Source organism: Nycticebus coucang, chromosome 20, assembly GCF_027406575.1.
Source record: "Nycticebus coucang isolate mNycCou1 chromosome 20, mNycCou1.pri, whole genome shotgun sequence".
Taxonomy (NCBI): domain Eukaryota; kingdom Metazoa; phylum Chordata; class Mammalia; order Primates; family Lorisidae; genus Nycticebus; species Nycticebus coucang.
In genome coordinates this window covers 54,473,797-54,495,644 of record NC_069799.1, presented here as the reverse complement: position 1 = coordinate 54,495,644, position 21,848 = coordinate 54,473,797, and the positions used below count along the sequence as shown (strand labels likewise).

Sequence of the window (21,848 nt, the reverse complement as noted above, 5' to 3'; positions counted from 1 at the left end):
GCTGGGATAAACCATATTTTCTAAATGTTTTACATGTAACATACATTATGCATTTTTAAAAGATTGCAACAAATATTGTTATTTTCCAAATTCTTTCCCCTCAAACCCCCTTTTATGTGTGTAGAAACAAACATATTCCTTGTAGAACAGTTATTCTGTGAAACTCCCTATGGAAAGTTTTCTTTAAAGTATTTTTTGTTATTACTTAATAGAATAAGAAAACACAAATGAAATCACTAGATCCTAAATTCCTAATGATAATCACAAAATAATTTGAACATTTTTCACTTTGAATTTTGAAATGCTCATGATTTCATAGGAAGTTACGATAGTACAGAGGAATCCTGCGAGCTCTTTATGTGGTTTCCCTTAGCGGTTATATCTCTACAGAACAGTATCAACCAGGAAACTGATGTAGGGTCAGTATATATGTATAGCATTTTATTACATGTGTAAATTTGTGTAATCTTCACCACAATCACAATAGTCTACCTTCACAAAGATCTCCCCTGAGATAATCCTTTATAATTATACTTTCTCCCATCATTCCTAGCCTTGGGAAACCACTATTTTGTTTTCTATCTGTATATTTTCTTATTTTGAGAAAGTTATATGAATGGAATTATATAGTGTGTGACCTTTGAGACTGTCTTTTTTTTTTTTTCAGCACAATCCTCTTGAGATACATCCAGATTGTTTAATGTTATAGATCCATTTGTTCATTTTTTTTTTTTTTTTTTTTTTTGAGACAGAGTCTCACTGTGTCACCCTTGGTACAGTGCTGTGGTGGAGCTCACAGCAACCTCCAACTCCTGGGTTAGGTGATTGTCTTGCCTCAGCCTCCCGAGTAGCTGGGACTACAGGTGCCCACCACAACATTTTTTTGTTGTTGTTGTTGCAATTTTTCTGGGGCCGGGTTTCACCCGCAACCCTCAATATATGGGGCCAGTGCCCTACATACTGAGCCACAGGTGCCACCCAATTTGTTCATTTTTATCACAAAGTTATATTCCAGGGTGTAATATAACCATGGGGTTATTTTCCAGAGCAATAGTATCGTGTCAGATGACCCCCGGTAATGCGTGAGACAATGTTTCTTCATGACCTCATGGTCATTTAGTAATGTAGCTATATTATTTTTATTTTTGCTATTCTTAAAAGTGTGGAATGATATTTCATCATGGTCTTAATCTGAGTTTCCTTGGTAACTCAGCGAAATAGGATCTTGTTTTTGTTTTTGTTTTTTTTTTTTCATGTGTGTATGTTTGCCATTTGTATATTCTCTTTGGTGAAATATCTCTTCAGGCCTGTGGCCCATTTCTAATTTGACTTTGTTTTTAACTGTTGAAGTTTGCAAGTTCTTTACATAAACATGGACAGATGTGTGAACTTGGGAAATGCCTTCTCCCAGGCTGTAGAGTGTTTTTCTCATTCTCTTAGGAGGATCATTTGCAGGGCAAACATTTTTCATTTTGATGAAATTTAATGTATTGATCTTTCCTCCAGTCTAAGAGATTACGCTTTTAATATCATGTCTAGGAACATTTTACCAATTTCTAGGGCCCAGATTTTCTCCTATGTTTTCTTCAAAAAGTGTATAGTATTAAATTTTATGTTTAAGTCTGTGATCCATTTTATTAAATTTTGTATGAGATATAAAGTTTTGGTCACAATTCTTTATTATTATTATTATAATTTCCCCTATAGCTCTCCAGTGGCTCCAGCATCAGTAACAAGATTGTCCTTCCTTCATTTAATTGCTTTTTCACCTTTGTCAAAAATTAGTTGATTGAACTTGTGTGGAGCTATTTCTGGGTTTTTTATTCTGTACTGTTGATCCAAGTGTCTGTTCCTCCACCAGAGTAACATAGTCTCGATAACTAGAACTATATAAAAATCTTAAAATTGGGTAGAGTAATTCCTCCAAATTTATTCTTCTTTTTCGAAACTGTTTCAGTTATTCTAATTCCTTTGGGTTTCTGGTTATATTTTATTAAAATATATCACTACAAAAATTTTATATAACTGTGGTAAGAATTACTTTAAGCATATACATATATTTGGGGAGAAGAAATATTTTAATATGTTGAATGTTTCGATTCATGAACATAATATGCCTCTTCATTATTTAGATCTTTGATTTCTTTCATCCATGTTTTATAGCTTTCAGCATACAAATCCTGTACATATTTTATAAGATTTATACCTGAGTATTTTATTTTTGAATGATTATAAATGGTACTATATTTTAATTTTTTTACTTGTGTTTATTTCTAGTATCAAGCAAAAGTTTTATATTTTTGTATGTCAGTTTTGTGTTCTGTGGCCTTTCTGACTTATTTATTTGTTCTCAAAGTTTTGTTTTGTTTTGCTTTGTTTTTGTAGAGACAGAGTCTCATGTTATCGCCCTCGGTAGAGTGCTGTGACGTCACAGCTCACAGCAACCTCCAACTCCTAGGCTTAGGCGATTCTCTTGCCTCAGCCTCCCGAGTAGCCTCAAAGTTTTATAGTACATGTCTAAGAGTCTTTTTTGGTAGACATCCTGTTATCTGAAAGTAAAAAGCTTTCCTTTAAAGCTTTCCTTTCTAGTTTCTGTACCTTAAAAATTTGTCAGGAATTTCCAGTGAGATAATTTAAGCCTGGATCCTTTTCAGACATTTTGAAATTATGGGATCACTTTTTTTAATAGTTAGGATGCTATTTAAATTATCTCTTTTGCATTGGGTAAGTGTGCTTTGGAAGGAATTGGTCCATTTCATCTAAATTGTCAAATTTTTGGATGTAGAGTTGACCGTAGAATTCTCATATCATACTTTTGATAACTCCAGGCCTGTGATATCCTGTTTCATGTGTATAAGGTAACATGTGTCTTCTCTCTTCTCTGATACTCTTTTTTATTATAGATGCCAATTAATTTACAAGAAAAGATGAAATATAATAGATAGAGCTATTTGCCTTTTATATAAAGACACAAAAACCATTTGTTGAAATATAAAGTTCAGGAAATTGAATTATAAAATGAAAGGGTCATAGGGTCAGAGAGGATCATAGAATTTAAGTGGAGCTAAACTACTCAAAAGTTCTCATATTTTGCAGAAGAACAATGTTAGCTCTACAAAGATTGTTAAGTATACATATTGCAACCTTAGACCAACCTCTAAAATAAAATGCAAGAAGATGTAGCTAGAAACTCAATAGAGGAATGAAAATGCAATTTTGAAAAGATTCAAATGAGGGCAGAGAAAGATGAATAGAATAACAACAAATGAAAAATATAATAAAAAAGCAAGATTGAAATTCTGCCATAACACTGATTATGTCAGTGTAACTAGCCTCTATACACTAATTAAAATGCAGAGATTTCTGATTGGCATAAATAAAAGCATAATCCAATAATATGGTGTATTTTATCCATCCTTTTACTTTAAACCCATCCTCGACATTTAAAAAATATTTTTCTCAAATCATCAATATGAGAAATTTCCAGCATCTAAATTTGTATGAAGACAGATTTAAGATAAAGAACATAATAGTTGATAGAATATTTCATTATGACAAAGTAATCAATTTATCAGAAAGACATGACAGTCACCAATGTATATGTAATAGGCCTCAAAATACCTGAAATAAAATCTAACAGAACTAAAGAAAAATAGAAAAAAACATAATCATAGAGAAATCACTTCTCTCATTAATTCTTCCCTGAATACTATGTAATACTCGTAACTACCCTGATCTAATTTAGCTATTTATTGAAAAGTACACCTTAGAGCCTTACTACCTAGTCTTTTCAAGTGTGAAGTAATGTTCAACAAAAATGATCATATGCTGGGATAAAAAGCAAGCCTAATGCCAAAACATTAAATATTGCTTAATATCTTGTCTGGTTATACCATCTGCAGACTATATGTTAATAATAGAATATAAAATCTCTAAATAAGTTGCTGAAAAGTAATCACTGCATCTAAAAAAGCAGTCAGAAGAGAAATGAGGAAAATACTTTAAATTGATTAAATGATGATTGAAATTCACAGGTGAATAAAATATTCTAATTACTTCTAAATAAACGATTAAAAGGAAATTTATAGTATTAAGTATTTGTACTATAAAACATAGGAAGTAAATCTAAAATCAATGATCTAAGTGTCTAATTTAGAAAGTTGAGAAAGTATTTACATGGAGAAAATATAAAGATGTAGGCACCAAGAAAAAGTAATAAATAGTAGGCGGTGCCTGTGTCTCAAAGGAGTAGGGCACTGGCCCCATATACTGGAGGTGGCGAGCTCAAACCCAGCCCTGGCTGAATAACTGCAAAAAAAGAAAAAAATAATAATAATAAATAGTAAAATATAGAAAAATATTTAAAACCCCAACTTGTTTCTTTGAAAAGTTAATAAATCTAAGAAATGCTGAGCTAACGTAATAAACTTTAAAGGGACACTAATATCAGGGATGAAAGAGTAAATATCAACAGAAATCCTGCTGAGATTAAAAATTATGTTAAAACTTAAAAATAATCGAAAGAATAGTAAGACACAATTATTGTGAATAATTACTTTATTCTAAAAAAATTCAACATCTTGGAATAAATTAGCAAATAACTTCTAAAAATCTTAAAACGGAAATAATTGTAAATAAAACTCTATTGCAGAAAATGAAATTATAATAAGATAGTTTTCCACAAACCCAAATTTAAGTTCCGATGGCTTCACTATTGAAACCTAGTAAACTTTTAAGAATAAAATAATGCCTACTTACACAAAGGTTTTCAGGACGTAAAAGAAAAGGGGTTCCTTCCCAAAGCATTTTATGATGCCAATGGGAAGCTAACACCAAAGTTAAACAAAAACCTACAAGAAAAGAATTCAAAGACCAATATCCAATCTTGAGCAATGTTTTTTGTTATGGAATGTGTTTGACTTAATGTTCAAAAATCAAACAATACAGGCTCAGCGCCCGTGGCACAGTGGCGCCAGCCAGCCCCTTACACTGAGGCTGGTAGGTTTAAACCCAGCCAGGGCCAGCTAAACAACAATGACAACTGCAACAACAACAATAAAAAAAATAGCTGGGCGTTGTGGCAGGTGCCTGTTGTCCCAGTTACTGGGAGGCTGAGGCAAGAGAATCGCTTAAGCCCAGGAGTTGGAGGTTGCTGCGAGTTGCCACGGCACTCTACCGAGGGCAACATAGTGAGACTCTGTCTCAAAAAGAAAAAAAAAAAATCAAACAATGTAAATTACTAACTTAGCAGAACAATGGAGAAAAATTATATGATCTCATTCAGAGAAAAGTGTGATAAAATTCAATACTCCTTTATGATAAACATTTTGTAAACTAGGAATACAAGGTCGCTTGTATTACAGTTTCTTTCCATTTTCATCTATAGATTCAATATGATGATACCTAAAACCTCGGAAATCCTCCTTTTAAAATATGACAGGTCTATGCTAAATATACAGACATATAATGAAAGGAGCATGGGAGAGCTTTCTTGAGTGATGTAAATGTTCTATGTTTGGGGTAGATGTGTATGTATTTGTCAAAACATCAAATTGTGCACATAAGATTTGTGAATTTTATGCATCTGTGTTTAAATGGTATCTTAAAAAAATATGACAAATATTGAATTCTAATTAGTTGGCTTACTTTTCATAGTGGTGTAGATTGGCCATTCTGAAACTAGAATACTTTGTGCGTGTTCTAGACTTGAGCAATTAAATGCAATATTTGATTAAATTTTACAATAGGCTTCACCATGGTAGAATACAGTTACAAAAATTAATGTATGGTGTTGGATTGAAATCGATGATATCTATACAAACTCATGGTAGATAGGTAGGTAGATAGAGAAATACATGTAGACACATATTTACACATATATAAGTATTTATGTGCTTGCTCTGTTCGCTGACATAGTCTAGGAGTGATGACATTATTACTAACATTGATTTTGGCTTTTAAAATATCATTCTTAACATAAATGAATTAGGGTTCTTTAGAGAGCCAGTATAAAGTGTGTGGAAGAGAAAAGTTCAAAATGAGCTTGGTACAATTTGTTGTGCAAAATTGTTGTGATGTTCTTTTTATGGAGTGATATGTAACTGAACACGTTGTATCCCTGAGGTATGCCTATCTGTATATATAGAGAGAAAATGGGGAAAATATAAACATTCATGACTTAGGTTAAAGGGTCAACTAAGAATACTTCCATTATTCCTGCAATTTTTCTGTAAGTTTGAAATTATTTCAAAATAAAGTTAGAAAAATAATATCAAGATCAGAAATGAGACATACTATCTTAAGAAACAAAAGAAAATTGTAATGATAAGTCCCAGAGTATATTATTTTTAAAGGTAGATAAAGTAAACAAAAATCTACAACTTTTTTAGTTTAAATAAGAGGAAAAACACAAAATAAATGTAAGTTTGCCACAGGGAAATCAAAAGGTTATGGAGACCATTAACTCTCTGTTAATTTACAAATGCCAATCAAAAGGTTAATTTTCTAGGAGAAAAGTTACCAAATTAACTAATGAAGCGAAAAATCTGAATAGACCATTAACTGTCAAATAAAGATATCAACAAATATTCTACAATTTTGTCTCCTGGGATAGAGAGGGCTGAGTTCTATCAAATTGTAGTGAACTGATAATGTCCTGAAACACTATCAACCACGTGAAATGATAGAATTTACTTTATGAAGCTAATACATCATGGATAATGAAGCCTCCAAAAATTAGAAAAGTAATATTCAAGGCTGTTTTGAATAGACATGGGCAAAAACATTAAAAAATGTCAGCTGACTAAATTCAGTAATTAGATTGTGTAGTTTGGAATGAGACTGTTATAACATTTTATGAATGTTTTAATGTAATAATCTATAAATTAACCAAATGCATTGCTAAAAAAATCATAAGCAACTTATATGTGCTAAAATATTCATTTCAATTAAGCAGCCATTTCTTATAATATGCACAGATTTGTATTACTTTAACATGTTAAAGATGACCTGTCAAATTAATGTAGGGAGCAGTGGAGCTACTTCTATGAAAATCAAGAATATGTCAAAAATATCTGCTATTGATATTACTATTTAATACTCATTTCTTTGGTCTTGATTAATCAAACTGAAGCCATTATAATTACTTTCAAATGATGCAATTATATACATATAGCTCAAAAGCCCAAGAGACTTAGCTTAAAAAGGTAAACAGTTCAGTACTGGGCTGTAGAGATCTCCCAAAACTCCTTTTCACCTGGCATCTCAGAATATGATTTTATTTGGAAATAGAAGCCTTGGCAGATGCAATGTAGTTAAAATCAAGTCATACTTGGCCAGGCATGGTGGCTCATGCCTGTAATCTTAGTACTCTAGGAGGCTGAGGCGGACGGATTGCTTGAGCTCAGGAGTTCAAGACCATCCTGATCTAGATCAAGACCTCATCTTTAAAAAACAAACAAACAAAAAATAGCAGCGCATTGTGGTGGGCACCTAGAATCACAGCTACTCTGGAGGCTGAGGCAGGAGGATCACTTGAGCCCAAGAGTTTGAGGTTTCTGTGAGGTATAATGCCATGGTACTCCAATGGGGACAACAGAAGGAGACTCTCTCAAAAATAAATAAATAAATAATAAAATCATACCAGATTAAGGTGTGTCCCAATCCAGTGAGTGGTGTCCCTATAAAAAGAGGGAATTTTGAACACAGACACTTTCTTACGAAGGGAAGCTGGTGTAAAGGCAGACGTGGAGAATGCCAGTGTGGTATGTGTGCATATCCCACAAGTGTGCAGACAGACATACAGACATCGTATCGAAGCCACCAGAAGCTATGAAGAGGCAAGGAAGGATTCTTCTCCAAAGACATCAGAGAGCGTGATGTTGCAAGCCCTCGATCTCCACTGTCTAGCCTGTAACAACAGAGAAAAGAGAATAAGTTTGTGTCAACAGAGATTCATCTGAGCGCCCACTCGGTTTGTAGTACTTTGTTATGTCACCCTGGAAAAGGAATACAACTCTCAAAATCACCCAGCTAGGGCAGTAAGAAAGTGTCCCCATTGGAACCAGAAACCAGCCTCTCTAATTACGCTTTGTCTAATGATCTATTATGCTTGTTTCTAATTATCCTTGTTTACTGTAACCTCCAACCCATGGGTCACATGATCTCCCACATCAGCCTCCCAAGTAGCTGGGAATACTGATGTGGGCGCCACCATGCATGGCTCATTTTCCTTATTTTTTGTACAGGTGGGGTCTCACTATGCTGCTCAGGCTGATCTCGAACTCCTGGCATCAAGTGATCCTCCCACCTCACCCCTCCCTCCCCCTGTCAAACTTCTGGTACTTCAGGTGTGAGCCACTGCACCTGGCCTAATGATGTCTTTGTAAATGAAACATATTTTATACTTAAAAAGATATCCATCAGTGTGACAAATTATAGCATACAGAAAGGCAGAAACTAGTTCAATGAGACAGCTATTGACAAAGTGGATCATTTTATTTCTGGCGGTACACAAGTCAGGCTGGGGCATTAATGGTGCTGTGAACTGCCAGGAATGGACATCAGCTCACATGATTATCTGGTGCTTGTCTTATGGGAAATAATGGAATGTGAAATTATAAGTTGTTCCTAATTACCACAATGATATGAACTTAAAACAACTTAAGCTTCCTTGTTACATTTTCCCCACTGACGTATTAGAATTAAACTTTCCAAGGAAAGATATTTTCAAAAGTACAGTACAGATAAAAAAAAAAAAAAAAAAAAAGATTTACCTTGTAGAGATACAGCAGTGTTTGTAAGGTTTTGAAAAACCAATCAAATCTGTTTTTCAGTAACACACGTTATTTCCTTATTTGAATAGCATCTCTTGATGATGTTGCTGTGTATGGTAATCTAGTCCTCACAGAGTACTAAATTTTCCAGCATAGGGTCAACTGAATTAGTTACTTCATTTTATAATAATAATTATTATATATTTGAGACAGGGTCTCACTCTGTGGCCCAGGCTAGACTGTAACGTGATATCATCACAGCAACCTCAAACTCTTGGGCTCTCATGATCCTGCTACCTCAGCCTCCCACATAGCGGGGACTAGCCACCACACCCTGCTAATTTTTCTACTTTTTGTAGAAACAGGGTCTAACTCTTGCTCAGACTGGTCGCGAACCTCTGGCTTCAAGGAGTCTTCCCACCTCAGACTCCTCAAGTGCTAGAATCACAGACGTGAACCGCTGTTCCCGGCTCATTTTGTGATTCTTAACCAAGATTCTAATTGAGATTGGTTCAGATTCTAAATGAGATACTCAGTTAGGGTCCATGATTGTTTTAGGGAGACCTGCTTCCTAGTTCTCTGAAAGAATACTTAGGGGAATTTCAGTAGTATGAACTCACAGAGGTGATAAGTGTTACAGTCTATTCCCGGGAAGAATAAATTACAAAATACATTTCAAACGACGTTTGAAAAATAAATTAGCAGTTGGATAAAAACTGACATACTGTTGATTTGCTGACTTAAGTTATGACAGAAAATTTGTCTCTGTCCTTGAAAGCATTAGAAATCAGGCTAATCCTGACTGTTAAATTATACCGTTTAAAAAGCATATTAATCCTGATGTTTTCTCAAATCTATCTATTTTTAGTTCTTTTAAAAGCTAAAAAATCTATGATCGTGTTAAGCCATCTTTCATTTGGGCAAGTTGTTTGCTGGGAAATGTAGTGAAGTTAACTTGCATTGAAGTCTTGCTTTCTATATCCCAAAGTGATCCAGACAATGATAAAACTTAGCTTTTCATGTGATCTACTTTATTAGCTTCAAAGAACATAGAATTTATATTGTGTATTTAAACAATTTTATCTGACCTATGGTAACTGTAATCCATGCAGGAAAACACTATTTTGATGACAGGCACAACAGAATTTGGAAATTCTTTAAGGGTAACAGAATAGGGTAGAGTTTTCATCCAGGATTTGCTGTGGTTTCCAGGCGGCTGTCTGCCTGTCCTTAGCCAATTATTGGAGATAGGTCCCCAATATAGGAGTATTTTGCTGGAAGAATCATTCTTACTCTCACTTAGATAAAATTACCTTAAACAATTTTAGCAATTGTTCAACGAGATTTCTTTAAAGTAGAAATATTTATCTGACTACATATCACCATGTAACAAAAGCTACTTTTCTTCTCAATTATTTTCAGTTTTTGGACACTATCTCACATGTAATTAGGAATTTAGAGATATTTAAGTTTTAATATTCAAGTGGAACTTAATAAAGAATATTGTTACTAAAGAATTCTAAACAATACATTTTGTTACTTACGATCAAATCGATCACTTATTGGTTCTAGGCAGGATCATGCGTATTTACTTAAAAACAGTAGCAAAAGTATCCTCAACATATCATTTTATCAGACATGACCCCTTTCTACCAAAATTCTCAGTTTTATAACATCTTTACTACTGCAGCATTATTAAAAAATATATATGTAATTCCTACTTACCTGGAAATGAAGATAAATAAGCACTAACAACAAAAATATACATGACAGTTTGGTATATTGGAACTGAACATATTTAATTTCTGAAACTTATTATAATAAATTAATTCAAATCATTTCATCTTTGACCCTTTCTGTGTCACAAATATCTCTACTGTGAAGATCTGTTCTAAAAACGATTATGATGATTATGATAATTTTACGTAAGGCAACGTTTCTCAAGCTCTGCTGTATTACAGTATAATGAACTACTTATATTTGTTACCAAGACCTGAGAAACAATAAGAAGAAATAAAAGATAAATTACATTGGTTTAATAGGTGTTTTTGGCAGGTAGAGACCGCGTCTCACTGGTTGCCCTGTGTAGCGTTCTCTGGTGTCATCACAGCTCACAGCAACCTCAAACTCTTAGGTTTGAGCAATTCTCTTGCCTCAGCCTCCCTAGTAGCTGGGTCTACAGGTGTGAGCCAGGATGCCTGGCTAGTTTTTCTATTTTTTTTTTTAGTAGGGATGACATCTTGCGCTTGCTCAGACTAGTCTGGTTTGAAAGCAATCTACTCACCTTGGCCTCCCAGAGTGTGTGAGCCACCACGCCTGGCCAATTTAATAGGTAGCTTTTAGGCAGGGAGAGGGGATGTATGTAATGCTGAAGTATTTTCTTACTGATTTTGAGACTGGGACCAGATTTGTGATGAAATGAATTTATATGAAGCATAGAAAGAAGTGCATGGAAGATATTAAAATGTTCTCTTGAAATGTTGCTGTCAAGATAGTATCGTCAGGTACTGTAAGTATTGAATATTACATCGTATAGAAAAATCAGTGTAATTTTGGATCGCATGCTTTCAAGTCAGCAAATTTCCTTTTTTGCTAACATAAATTTGAAAATATTTTCCAGGTACCTCCAGTGGGCGCTGTGATTTTGAATTTGATCTTTGTTCCTGGGAGCAGGGGCAGGATGAAAACCTGGACTGGAATCTGAAAGCAGGCAGCATTCCCACCCTGGGCCCAGAACCCGCTGCAGATCACACCTTAGGAAATTCATCCGGTCATTACATCTTTATAAAGAGCTTGTTCCCTCAGCAGCCCATGAGAGCAGCCAGAATTTCTAGCCCATTTATAAGTAAAAGAAGCAAAAATTGCAAGGTATGGAAAAAAACTAGAAAACCAAATAGAAATACTGTGAGCAACTGTTGATAAACTAAAATACAGAAGAAAATAGAATGGCCAGGGCCAGAGCAAGGATGAGTTTAAATGTGTTGAACTTAAGATATACACAGGACAAGAAAAAAGAAAAAGTAAAAATGAAAGGGAAAGATTTTTAGAATGATTATAAGAATTTCTCCTATGAATAAATTCCTTGGATATTGGAGTTTTGGAAACTATTGGAGAATCACATGATTATTCATAACCTTGGGTAATATAAAGAAAATAGTAGACCGATTGCTTCTTCATAAGGAAATTAGTACCTGCCAAACCTATGAAAATTTTACCAACAGAAAAGCAACTTAAACAGCAGAAAGTGGTACAATTAAATACCTCCACAAGTTAATATCAGAGATAGAGCCACAATAAAATAGTTGAGGAAATCTTTATGGAAACAAAAAAACTGAACCTGTCTCTAGAACAAGTACAAGAATTTCTATAGGTAGGAAGAAAAGATGGCTTCATTTTAGTTTGAGAAAATTTCAGGCTATGTATGTGGAATATTAAACATACAAACAGGGTTATATAGCTCATTGGGCCAAACAGCCTCATATGATGACTACAAGTTTGCAAAGTATCCATTTAATTTTATTTATTGTTTGCTCATTTTATTATAGTTCGTAAAAGATTTGAATCAACTAGGTAGGCCATCAATTTAGTCTTATGTATAATATAAATTAAGCATTCAGAGATGACTTCATAAGAACCTTGCTTACAAGAGACCGATATAAATGAAAATGCCCCTTATTTATATTTATACTGAAAAATGCAATCCCCATAAGATCCCCGTGTGTTGTGATGATGGTGTTTCCTCAGCATTTGAACCATTTATATCCAGAAAGTTGTTCACTGATAAAGTCAGCCCGAGAGACAGTTACGTGATTTAAAGCTTTAGCGTCTTCAAATTGTACTAGTCTGCTGTGCCTGTGTCCATACCAGAGAAAGCCCTAACCCTGGGCAGGAGACACATTGACCAGCCTTGACATTCTCCCACTGTCAAAGCCTTAATGCATATTGAGGTTTGGGATTTATTTTTATTTCTCAAAATTAAATCCCAAGCACATAAGATTTTATATACCTTGATTCTGTACCCATAAATTTAGCTCTATCCATCAATAGATATTCTGAAAACCAAAAATTCATTTTAGTCTTAGATAACTAATTAAATATTAAACACAATATATGAAAAATCCCAGTATGACTTCCGAGCGTTTCTGTGCAGTCACTTCCTCTGAAAAATGTTCAAAAGGTTTTTTCTTTTTTTTCGTATTGTAGTAACTAAGGATTTTATCTTTCTCTCTTCCCCTGGTCCCAGAACTCTAGTCCCCACTGTTTTAAACATCTGTGTGAGAATAATGAACTATGCCTAGAAGAAATGTCAAAAAATTAATGATGAATGGTTCATTTTATGAATATTTATGATATCGATTAAATACAGAGGAGGAAAGGTCTTGCTGGGAATGATAGGGCTTCTCATTTTTAAAAAACATGTTTATTGGATAAGCAGGTGACCTCCCCCAATTTTTATGAGATTCACCTCTGCCCCTCCACTGTGTGAAATACCTTTAAGCAAAGAAAATTGATTTTTTTTCTCCCCTTTGGTAGGGGGTTGCTTTATGGGAGGGACACAGAGAGATGGATGAGAAAAGGGACCAGGTTTTTCAGTTAACTCTGAAATTTCTGGCAAAAATGGTTCTGCAGAAGAATTAGTACTTAGTAGTTTTTTATTCAGACTCATCACCCTGTGATCACGCCACATTATCGGGAGCTCAACCTGGTGATGTGTTTGCTTGTTAACATGATAGAATCGTTCAGCAAATGACCTTAGGAGATAGGGAAGTATTTACTGAGCTATAAAACATAAAATCCATTGCATAGAAAAGACAACGCATGTAAACACATGTAAAAGCAGATCAGGAGGCTGGCCTTGTCTGTAGCCATGAGTGTGTCTGCAGACGTGTGCCGCACAGCGGGGCTCGTATCTTTGGGGTCTGTTGACGGAACTCAAGACGGTGCCGAGGCTCTATTTGTCTCTCAAATGAGTCATGCCACCTAGGTTTCACCAGTGCCAGGGCAGCTCACAATGGTCGTAGAACTCATGTTGGAAAACTTAATCCGTAGAAGAACTATTTTCGGACTGTAGAACACTCCTCGAAGATTTCATCAGCTGGGAAATGTGGGTAGAGGCGTCAGGAGGTTCACCTGTTCTTAGTTGATACCTTTCAAAGTAATACACGGTGTAAGTTGTACGATCTCATTCTTTACCCTGTGAACACTTCCGTTTCTCTTTTCCTACAGTATTATGTACATGACTGCTAGTGTTTCAAAAATGTTTTTCCGAACTGTTTTCTCTCATTGACACAAATGACAAAAGAAAAGCTTAAAGTTTAAAAGTTCTGATTTCCTATTTTCCCTAACCCATACTGTTCTTTCTTCTGGAAGTTGCCCTGGCTTTCTCCCAGTGTATAGCAATCACTAAATTCTTTCTTTGCTATGTTGAATTGTTAATCCCTCAAAAATACTTTTATTAATTTTCACTCAGGGAACAGCTCCCCACCCTGCTTTCCTAAGGTCTATTTCTAGCATTTTAAATAAAATATGAATAACTCCTGCTCTGCTGGGGCTTTGCTATATAAAAGTGGAGCCCTGAGGATCTCATAGAATGGAAAATATATCTGTAGTGCAAGAATAGCCATGAAATAAGCAAGAAGAGCCTTCTATTTTGAAGAAAATGATTCGTTTCATTAGATCGAAAATGATCTTACTGAGTCTCTGCTATATCATAATCATGAAAAGTCCTTTTATATAATTCATCACTATTTAAGGATATTTTATCCCTTCGACATTGGGTTTTAAGGGTTTATTGAGGAGTCCTGCTTTTAAAAATCACAGAAAAGAAAGTAAGCTCAGCTCATTTATCTTTTACTAAATTTCTGTGTCATCCTTAGTGTCCTGTCTTCCACCCATGACAGTACAGTTGTGCTGGCCCAACTTCACTCTGTGTTAAAACATTCATAGAACAATCTGATTTCCCTTTGGGAATCTGGGAAGAAAGGGGAGATCTATGTGATATAATTAAAAATATAATGAAATTAACTATACTAATATCATATTTCTATTTTGGGTTTCAGATTATTTTTCATTATCATATGTATGGAAATGGCATTGGGGCCCTCACCTTGATGCAGGTGTCAATCACAAACCAAACCAAGGTCCTTCTTAACCTCACCGTAGAACAAGGCAATTTCTGGCAGAGAAGAGAACTATCGCTCTTTAGTGATGAAGACTTCCAGCTCAAATTTGAAGGTAGAGTTGGGGAAGGCCATCATGGTGACATTGCCCTTGATGACATTGTTCTTGCCAAGAGCTGTCTACTGTCCCATCACTCTGTGAAAGAAGAACAGGGACCGCCTCTTCCACCAGGTAGATTCTGATTTGTGTTTCTTTGGTGTTTTTGCAGAGTGAAAGGTGGGAGGGAAGGAAGGAAGAGAGTGGGAATAAAATAACATTAGCACTTATTATTCATTGCTTTTAGGTGAAAAAAGATTTTGGAACCTAAGAAAATAATTCCTTCCAGCCTTTACTCAAAAAATGTCTTGCAAATTTTCTCCGAGCTTGGGATATTTACCAGTTCCTGACTTCTCTGTGTATTCATATTCCTGTATAAAATAAGAGAAGACCCCTTTGTTTGCTGATTCAGAATTCAATGCTAAAACAATATATTCATGTTTGATAAGATACATAAAATTTAAGAATAGAGTTATTCAATTTTGATTAGCCATTATTGTGGTTATACCATTTGCCTTATTCTTCGCCAACCCACAGTCAATTTCAATGAGTAAGTTTATATATTGAAATAGTTTAGATGATTGAACGTGTCCATATATCCTTTTAACCTAAAATATCTTTAGGTAATTTTTTCTAAAAAGTTATATTAAACTGTTGAGCTGGTAAATGTTTAATGTGATACCTTTAGTGATGGTGTTGTAAGAAGCAGAAACAGCAGGCACCATTAATCCATATACTATATTAAAGGCATGAGATGAAAATAAATGCGCTATGTATTATTAAATGATGAGAGCAGATTTTGTCAATCAGTAATACAACAGATATTAATATTTAAACCATGAGTTTAGTATAGAAAACAAAAGTGCAGTCCCACTGGTATCTAAATTTTCTCTCTTATAGTTAAGGAAAACCAAAGTTCTTTATGACAAATATATGAATGTGGTTGTTTTGAAATGGTAGATGGAATGGGCACTATTGCTATTTCTGCCTTTATTTCCCCAGGGAAATATTTTAATTTGATTATGAGGTGTGGCTCAGTGAGTAGGGCGCCGGCCCCATATGCCGAGGGTGGTGGGTTCAAACCCTAGCCCTGGCCAAACTGCAACAGAAAAATAGCCGGGTGTTGTGGCGGGCACCTGTAGTCCCAGCTGCTCGGGAGGCTGAGGCAGGAGAATCGTGTAAGCCCAAGAGTTAGAGGTTGCTGTGAGCCGTGTGACGCCACGGCACTCTACCCGAGGGCGGTACCGTGAGACTCTGTCTCTACAAAAAAAAAAAAAAAAAAGGAAGTTTCTAGACAAGTAGTTCCCAGTTGACAATTAGTCAAATCGGTTCTTTGCCTGATGTTCCTAACAGTGTATGGAATGGTTTAGTAGAAAACAAACATTTCAAGGCTATATAGTGAGAGATAAATATAAATGTATGGATTTAATTCAAGGTGTTTCAGGTTCCTCAGACAATCTACTTACATGAGGAAGGCTTTGTCTTCTGTAGGAGGTTGGTGTGACAGCTACACTGGGTCTTATAAAGGGCTAGTCCTTTGCATAGTAATTTCTTGATCATAATAAAAAAATAATCTAGCATCCACATGGTGAGGGAGCAAAAGTTTTATGTTCAACCAGTTCTAAAGTTAGTGAACTGCTACTAAATGGGATATAGGAAGAATAAGCCAATCTTGTTGGGAATACTAAAATCTGTAAAATCTTGAATTAAGCCATTTAAAAAAATTTCAGAAGGAAAACTTAAAAGTATCTACAGAAATTCATTGTTAAATTAAGGGTACTTATAAATAATCTCTGTGCTCTTTATGTATTCTTATATTTGAAGTGTTGTATTACAATTCTTGATGAATAGAAAATAATCAAATCTCTGCTCTCAGGAATAACTCAGTAGGGCAAGGAGGAATAGAAAAATGGCTCTAATAACTTTAATATTAGATAAGATAATTAAGTGGCAGGAGAAATATAAAAACTTTGTGAAGTACTGAATATCAATCATATTCTCTCTCTCCAACTGTATTTTTGTGCCTGTTAACTGACCTCTCCCCATCCCCTCTGCCCACTAGCCTTCTCAGTCACTGGTAACCACCCTTCTATTCTCATCTTCTATGAGACCAATTTTTTGTTCCCACCTGTGGATAAGAACATAAGATATGTGTCTTCCTGTGTTTGGCTTATTTCTCCTAATATAACGTCCTCCAGTTCTATTTACGCAGCAAATCGGATGACTACGGTTCACGATCACTTACTCTCCATTTCAAAATGACTAGAGGGATGGATTTGGAAGGTCCCCAACATAAGGGAATGACAAGTGTTTGAGGAGATGGCTACCACAATTACCCAGTTTGATCGTTATACATTGTGTTCTTGTATCAAAACATCACACATTCCCCATAAATAGGTAGGACTATTGTGTATCCATAAAAATTTTAAGAAGGAAGAAATTTGAGGAAAAATAAGCAAAAGCAAAGAAAACCACAAACTTTTACAGGGATATAGAGAAGATTAAAAAAAAAAACATTCAGTTTGAGGGTATCTAATTTTATTTTTTTATTAAGTCACATATATATAGATCATGAATACATTTATGCCTTTGTGGGATTTAATGTATTGATTATTTGTACAAATTGGAGTGTTTACATCCTACTAATTAACATAGCTTTCACCTCATTTACTTAATCACAGTGTTAAAACATTTGTGGTCAATAGTTGATAGATTTGACTTGTACCCTTGCAATATGCTCCATGGGTGTGGTCCCACCATCAACCCTCCCTCTATCGAACCATCCCCCCTCTCACCCCATCCCTCCTTCATCTTGGGCTATAGTTGTGATTCATCTCTCATATGAAAGTGTGAGTGATTATAAATTGGTTTTATTGTAATACTGAGTACACTGGATATTTGGAGAACACACAGGGATCTAAATGTAGACCTGCCATTTTATCCTACAATTCCTCTACTAGGTATATATTCAAAAGACTAAAAGTCACTTGGCAACAAAGATATTTGCACCAGATTGTTGATTGCAGCTCAATTCATAATTGCCAAGTCTTGGAGAGGTATCTAATTTTAAATTTATATAGGATGCTTAGGAATTTGCCAACACACTCGGAGACCTAAGGAGGGAAGGAACCCTTTGGTTTGTAAGGCAAGGCCAATGGAATGCGAGCACAGCAGGGAGAGAGGGCTGCAGGCAGGGGAAACAGCCTGGGAAGAAGTGGCAGCATGCAGACCACAGGTGGACTGTGGGTGATAATTCCGCTGAGGCAAGCACTTTGTATAGCTGAGTATCTCAACTACTGCAAACAGAATGGTGCTATCCTGAGGACCATTTGAGTGGTTAACCTTTTCTCCAAATGAACCTACATTGAAAGTACATTGAGTGGTTCTAGAAAAGAAATAAACCCCAAGAAAGAATTAATATAAAAATATACAACATGAATGAATCCTATGAATAAATATTCATGTATTATTTTATTATATGAAAATATAACATACGTATAGTACATATGTATGACAGGTGGGAGGAATGTCTTCAGGAGAACACTCCAAGAGAAGAAATGGAACACCTTTATTTCTACCACGAGGAGGATTCTAAACATGGAGTGAAATGATTTCGTATTTGCATAGCAGTCTCAGCTGGAATGCTTAATTCAAATGAAGGAGGTGAAAAATGTGTGTGTGACACTCACACTCTGGTCAGCTAGCTGATGTACCTTTAACTCTGCCTTCAGAAACTAACAGTGAAATGCTCAACTTTACTTACTGTCTCAAACTGTGAAATGGTTCTGAAAAACTGTGACTTCATTGTGAGCTCAGACAATTCTGTCACAGTCCCTGATATTTTAAGAGAAGGCCATTTTACACATATATATTTTCTTTTTTTCTTGAGGATGAGGAGAGTGGGAATTGAGAGAGGGATATCTTGAGCAAATAAAAGGCTAAATTCTTTCTTACAATCTTAATGAAGTTGAAGAGAGTTAACAGATACCTTTGACATCCAGAAGAAATGAGTCACCAATGCAAGCCACATATTTAACTTTACGTTTTTTAGCAGTCGCATTAACAAAAAAGGGAAGAGAATTTTAATAATATATATATATATATTTTGTTTTGGAAGAAAGAACCAATTTTATTCTTTAGAAATAGTCTCAAAAGACTCAGGATAAAGAGTTCACGTAGGTAGCAATATCGCAATACTAATCATTTCTTGCAGCAATCTTGTGAGTCTGTGTACCAGAGGTACCAAAACTGTGTAATAATATATGTTCTTTAGGGCGGCACCTGTGGCTCAGTGAGTAGGGCGCCGGCCCCATATGCCAAGGGTGGCGGGTTCAAACCCAGCCCCGGCCAAACTGCAACAACAAAAAAATATATATATATGTTCTTTAATTCCACTTTTGAAAAATATTATCAATACCAAATTCAATATAAAATATCAATGAGATATTTTACATTCTCATTTTCAAACTAAGTCGTTCAATCCACAGTCCTTTGTAAACTTACAGCACATCTCAATTTGGATTACCCTCATTAAAATTACTCAGTAGCCGCAGATAGCAATGGGTTACTCCAGTGGACAGCGTAAACAGTAAAGTGAATATTCTAGAGCAGTGGTCTCCAGGGACTGGTTTCATGGAAGATAATTTTTCCATGGCGGGGTGGATAGCAATGTTGCAGCGGAGGCTGAGCTCCTAACAGACTGTGGGTGGTGGATGGTACAAGTCTGGGACCCACAGGTTGGGGACCACAGCTCTAAAGCACTTTTGTTGGGGTGAAGTTTTTGAATTCATCATAATTACAGTTATATTCTTAATTAAAAAGAAGCACAAAAATACACTCCAGGTTAAATGTGAAAATCCAGAAACTATATTCAAATAGATTAGGTATTAATACCAGACTCATCTCTGATTAGCTATGTTTCTATGCCGTTTCCTCTATAAAGCAGAGAGAATTTCTACCAATTTCTTAGGTTCTCAAGCTCTTAAGAATTAAGGAGTAATTGCCCATGTGATTTCTTTAGCTTAATGTCTGATATATGGTAGGCATTCATTCTATAAAAAATAATCTCATTTACATTACCCTACATTTTTGTTATTTATTTTTTAAATTAAGAAACAGAGTCTCACTGCGATAGCCCTGGATAGAGTGTGGTGGCGTCACAGCTCACAGCAACCTCCAGCTCCTGGAATTAGGCAATTCTCTTGCCTCAGTCTCCCGAGTAGCCGGGACTACAGGCACCCGCCACAATGCACAGCTATTTTTTTGGTTGCAATTTAGCCAGGGCTGGGTTCGAACCTGCTACCCTCAGTATATGGGGCTGGCACACGACACCCTGAGCCACAGGCACCACCCCATTTTTGTTATCTTTATCAGTATTTTTTTGGTGGTATAAACATTTGAGAGTCTCTATTATTTCCATTTTGTTAAGAAAGTGTTTGTCTTACTTGTTTCAGCAAAATTGTTTCCAGAGATCATAAGCATATAATTATTTTATGTAACACTATAATCATTCGATCCTATTGCTTATTGAAAACCTCTCTAATTTATTTGTGACATCTCACAAAGTTTGGGTGAGCATGTCTGGGTGTGTATGTGTGTATACTCGAAATGTTAAATGATTCTTAATTTCCTATGACTACAGCAACCCTTAGCTTGTAACTTCCACAGACTGAACCAGGGTGAATGGCATTGCGTTCCGCGAACAGTGGTGACATCCATTAAACTTTTGGAAATGACTCTGGCGCACGCAGACCATCATCTACATTCATGTGTGGAGACTAACAATTCCATCAAGGATAGCTTAAAATAGAAAAGACAAGAGGAGGCAAAACATATATATTTAGCAAGATGCAATTGAGCTGAATCTGGAGTCAGTGATTCTAATTAATCAAAATAGACCCACGGCTTTATTAGCAAAAGTAATATTAAATTAATATCGAGTCCCTAGAAATTATAGTTAAGAGCTTATTTGGATGGCAATTTTGTTAATTGCTAAATGATGAAGGAGAAAAGTAATTGTTTAATGAATTTTAATAAGAAAAAGACAACCCAACATTTCTCTTCTAAATGTCCATATGCAAATTCAACCACTATGATAGTTTCTACTTATTCACAGATACTTAAACTCTAAGTATATGTAATAAGAGCAGAGTTCAAGGCTTGTGCGTGTGTGTGTTTAATTCATCACAGCCGTTCCAAATAAAAGTTATTCGACAAATCTGTCTTAGAATATAACAAGGCAATCAACTTTTTAAAGGATTTATTTCAGGATATTATGGGGGGGTACAATACTTTGGTTATATAGATAGCTTTTGTACCATTTGAGTCAAAGTTATTAGTTTGCTTATTTCCCAGATAGTAGGCATTGTAGGAATTTTCCCAACTCCTATCTCCCCTTCCTGCCTACTTTATTTTTGAAGGTTTTCATTTCCATATATGCGCATAAGTGTTGGCAAAATGACAAGAATAGAAGTCAACTGTTGTTAAAAAAAAAAACACATAATAATAAGTTCATAAAGCAACGGGAGCTGAAAGGATTAAGCCCTCTTTCAGAGCACCTCATTTCCCTGAAATATTTGGCAGGACTTTAAAACACTGCTACCTACTGATGAGAACACTGGCATAGAAATTCAGTTGGAATATTGAGTTAGGAGATCTGGCTTATGGTACATGGCTCAACAATTCAGTAAGTCCTGTGTTTTGTTTTAGTGCAAAGTCGCATGGGTCTTGGCTCAGCTTGCCAGCTGTTTGATGTCACCTAATCTACTCAACCTCAATAATTCTTCTCTTTTTCTTCTTTAAAAATGAGACTATTAGAATCTGGCTCTTGGTGATTTGAAAAATAACTGAGATAATACT

At 35.3% G+C, this 21,848-nt stretch overlaps 1 protein-coding gene across 1 annotated transcript in view; it reads left to right on the top strand.

The window, feature by feature from the left end:
- MALRD1 (MAM and LDL receptor class A domain containing 1) overlaps nucleotides 1-21,848 on the top strand; it is a 513,794-nt gene that overhangs the window by 210,591 nt on the left and 281,355 nt on the right. Inside the window, exons 25-26 of the mRNA XM_053573250.1 lie at nucleotides 11,395-11,642; nucleotides 14,834-15,125. Coding sequence (XP_053429225.1) covers nucleotides 11,395-11,642; nucleotides 14,834-15,125 — 540 coding nt within the window. The remainder of the gene's footprint in view (nucleotides 1-11,394; nucleotides 11,643-14,833; nucleotides 15,126-21,848) is intronic.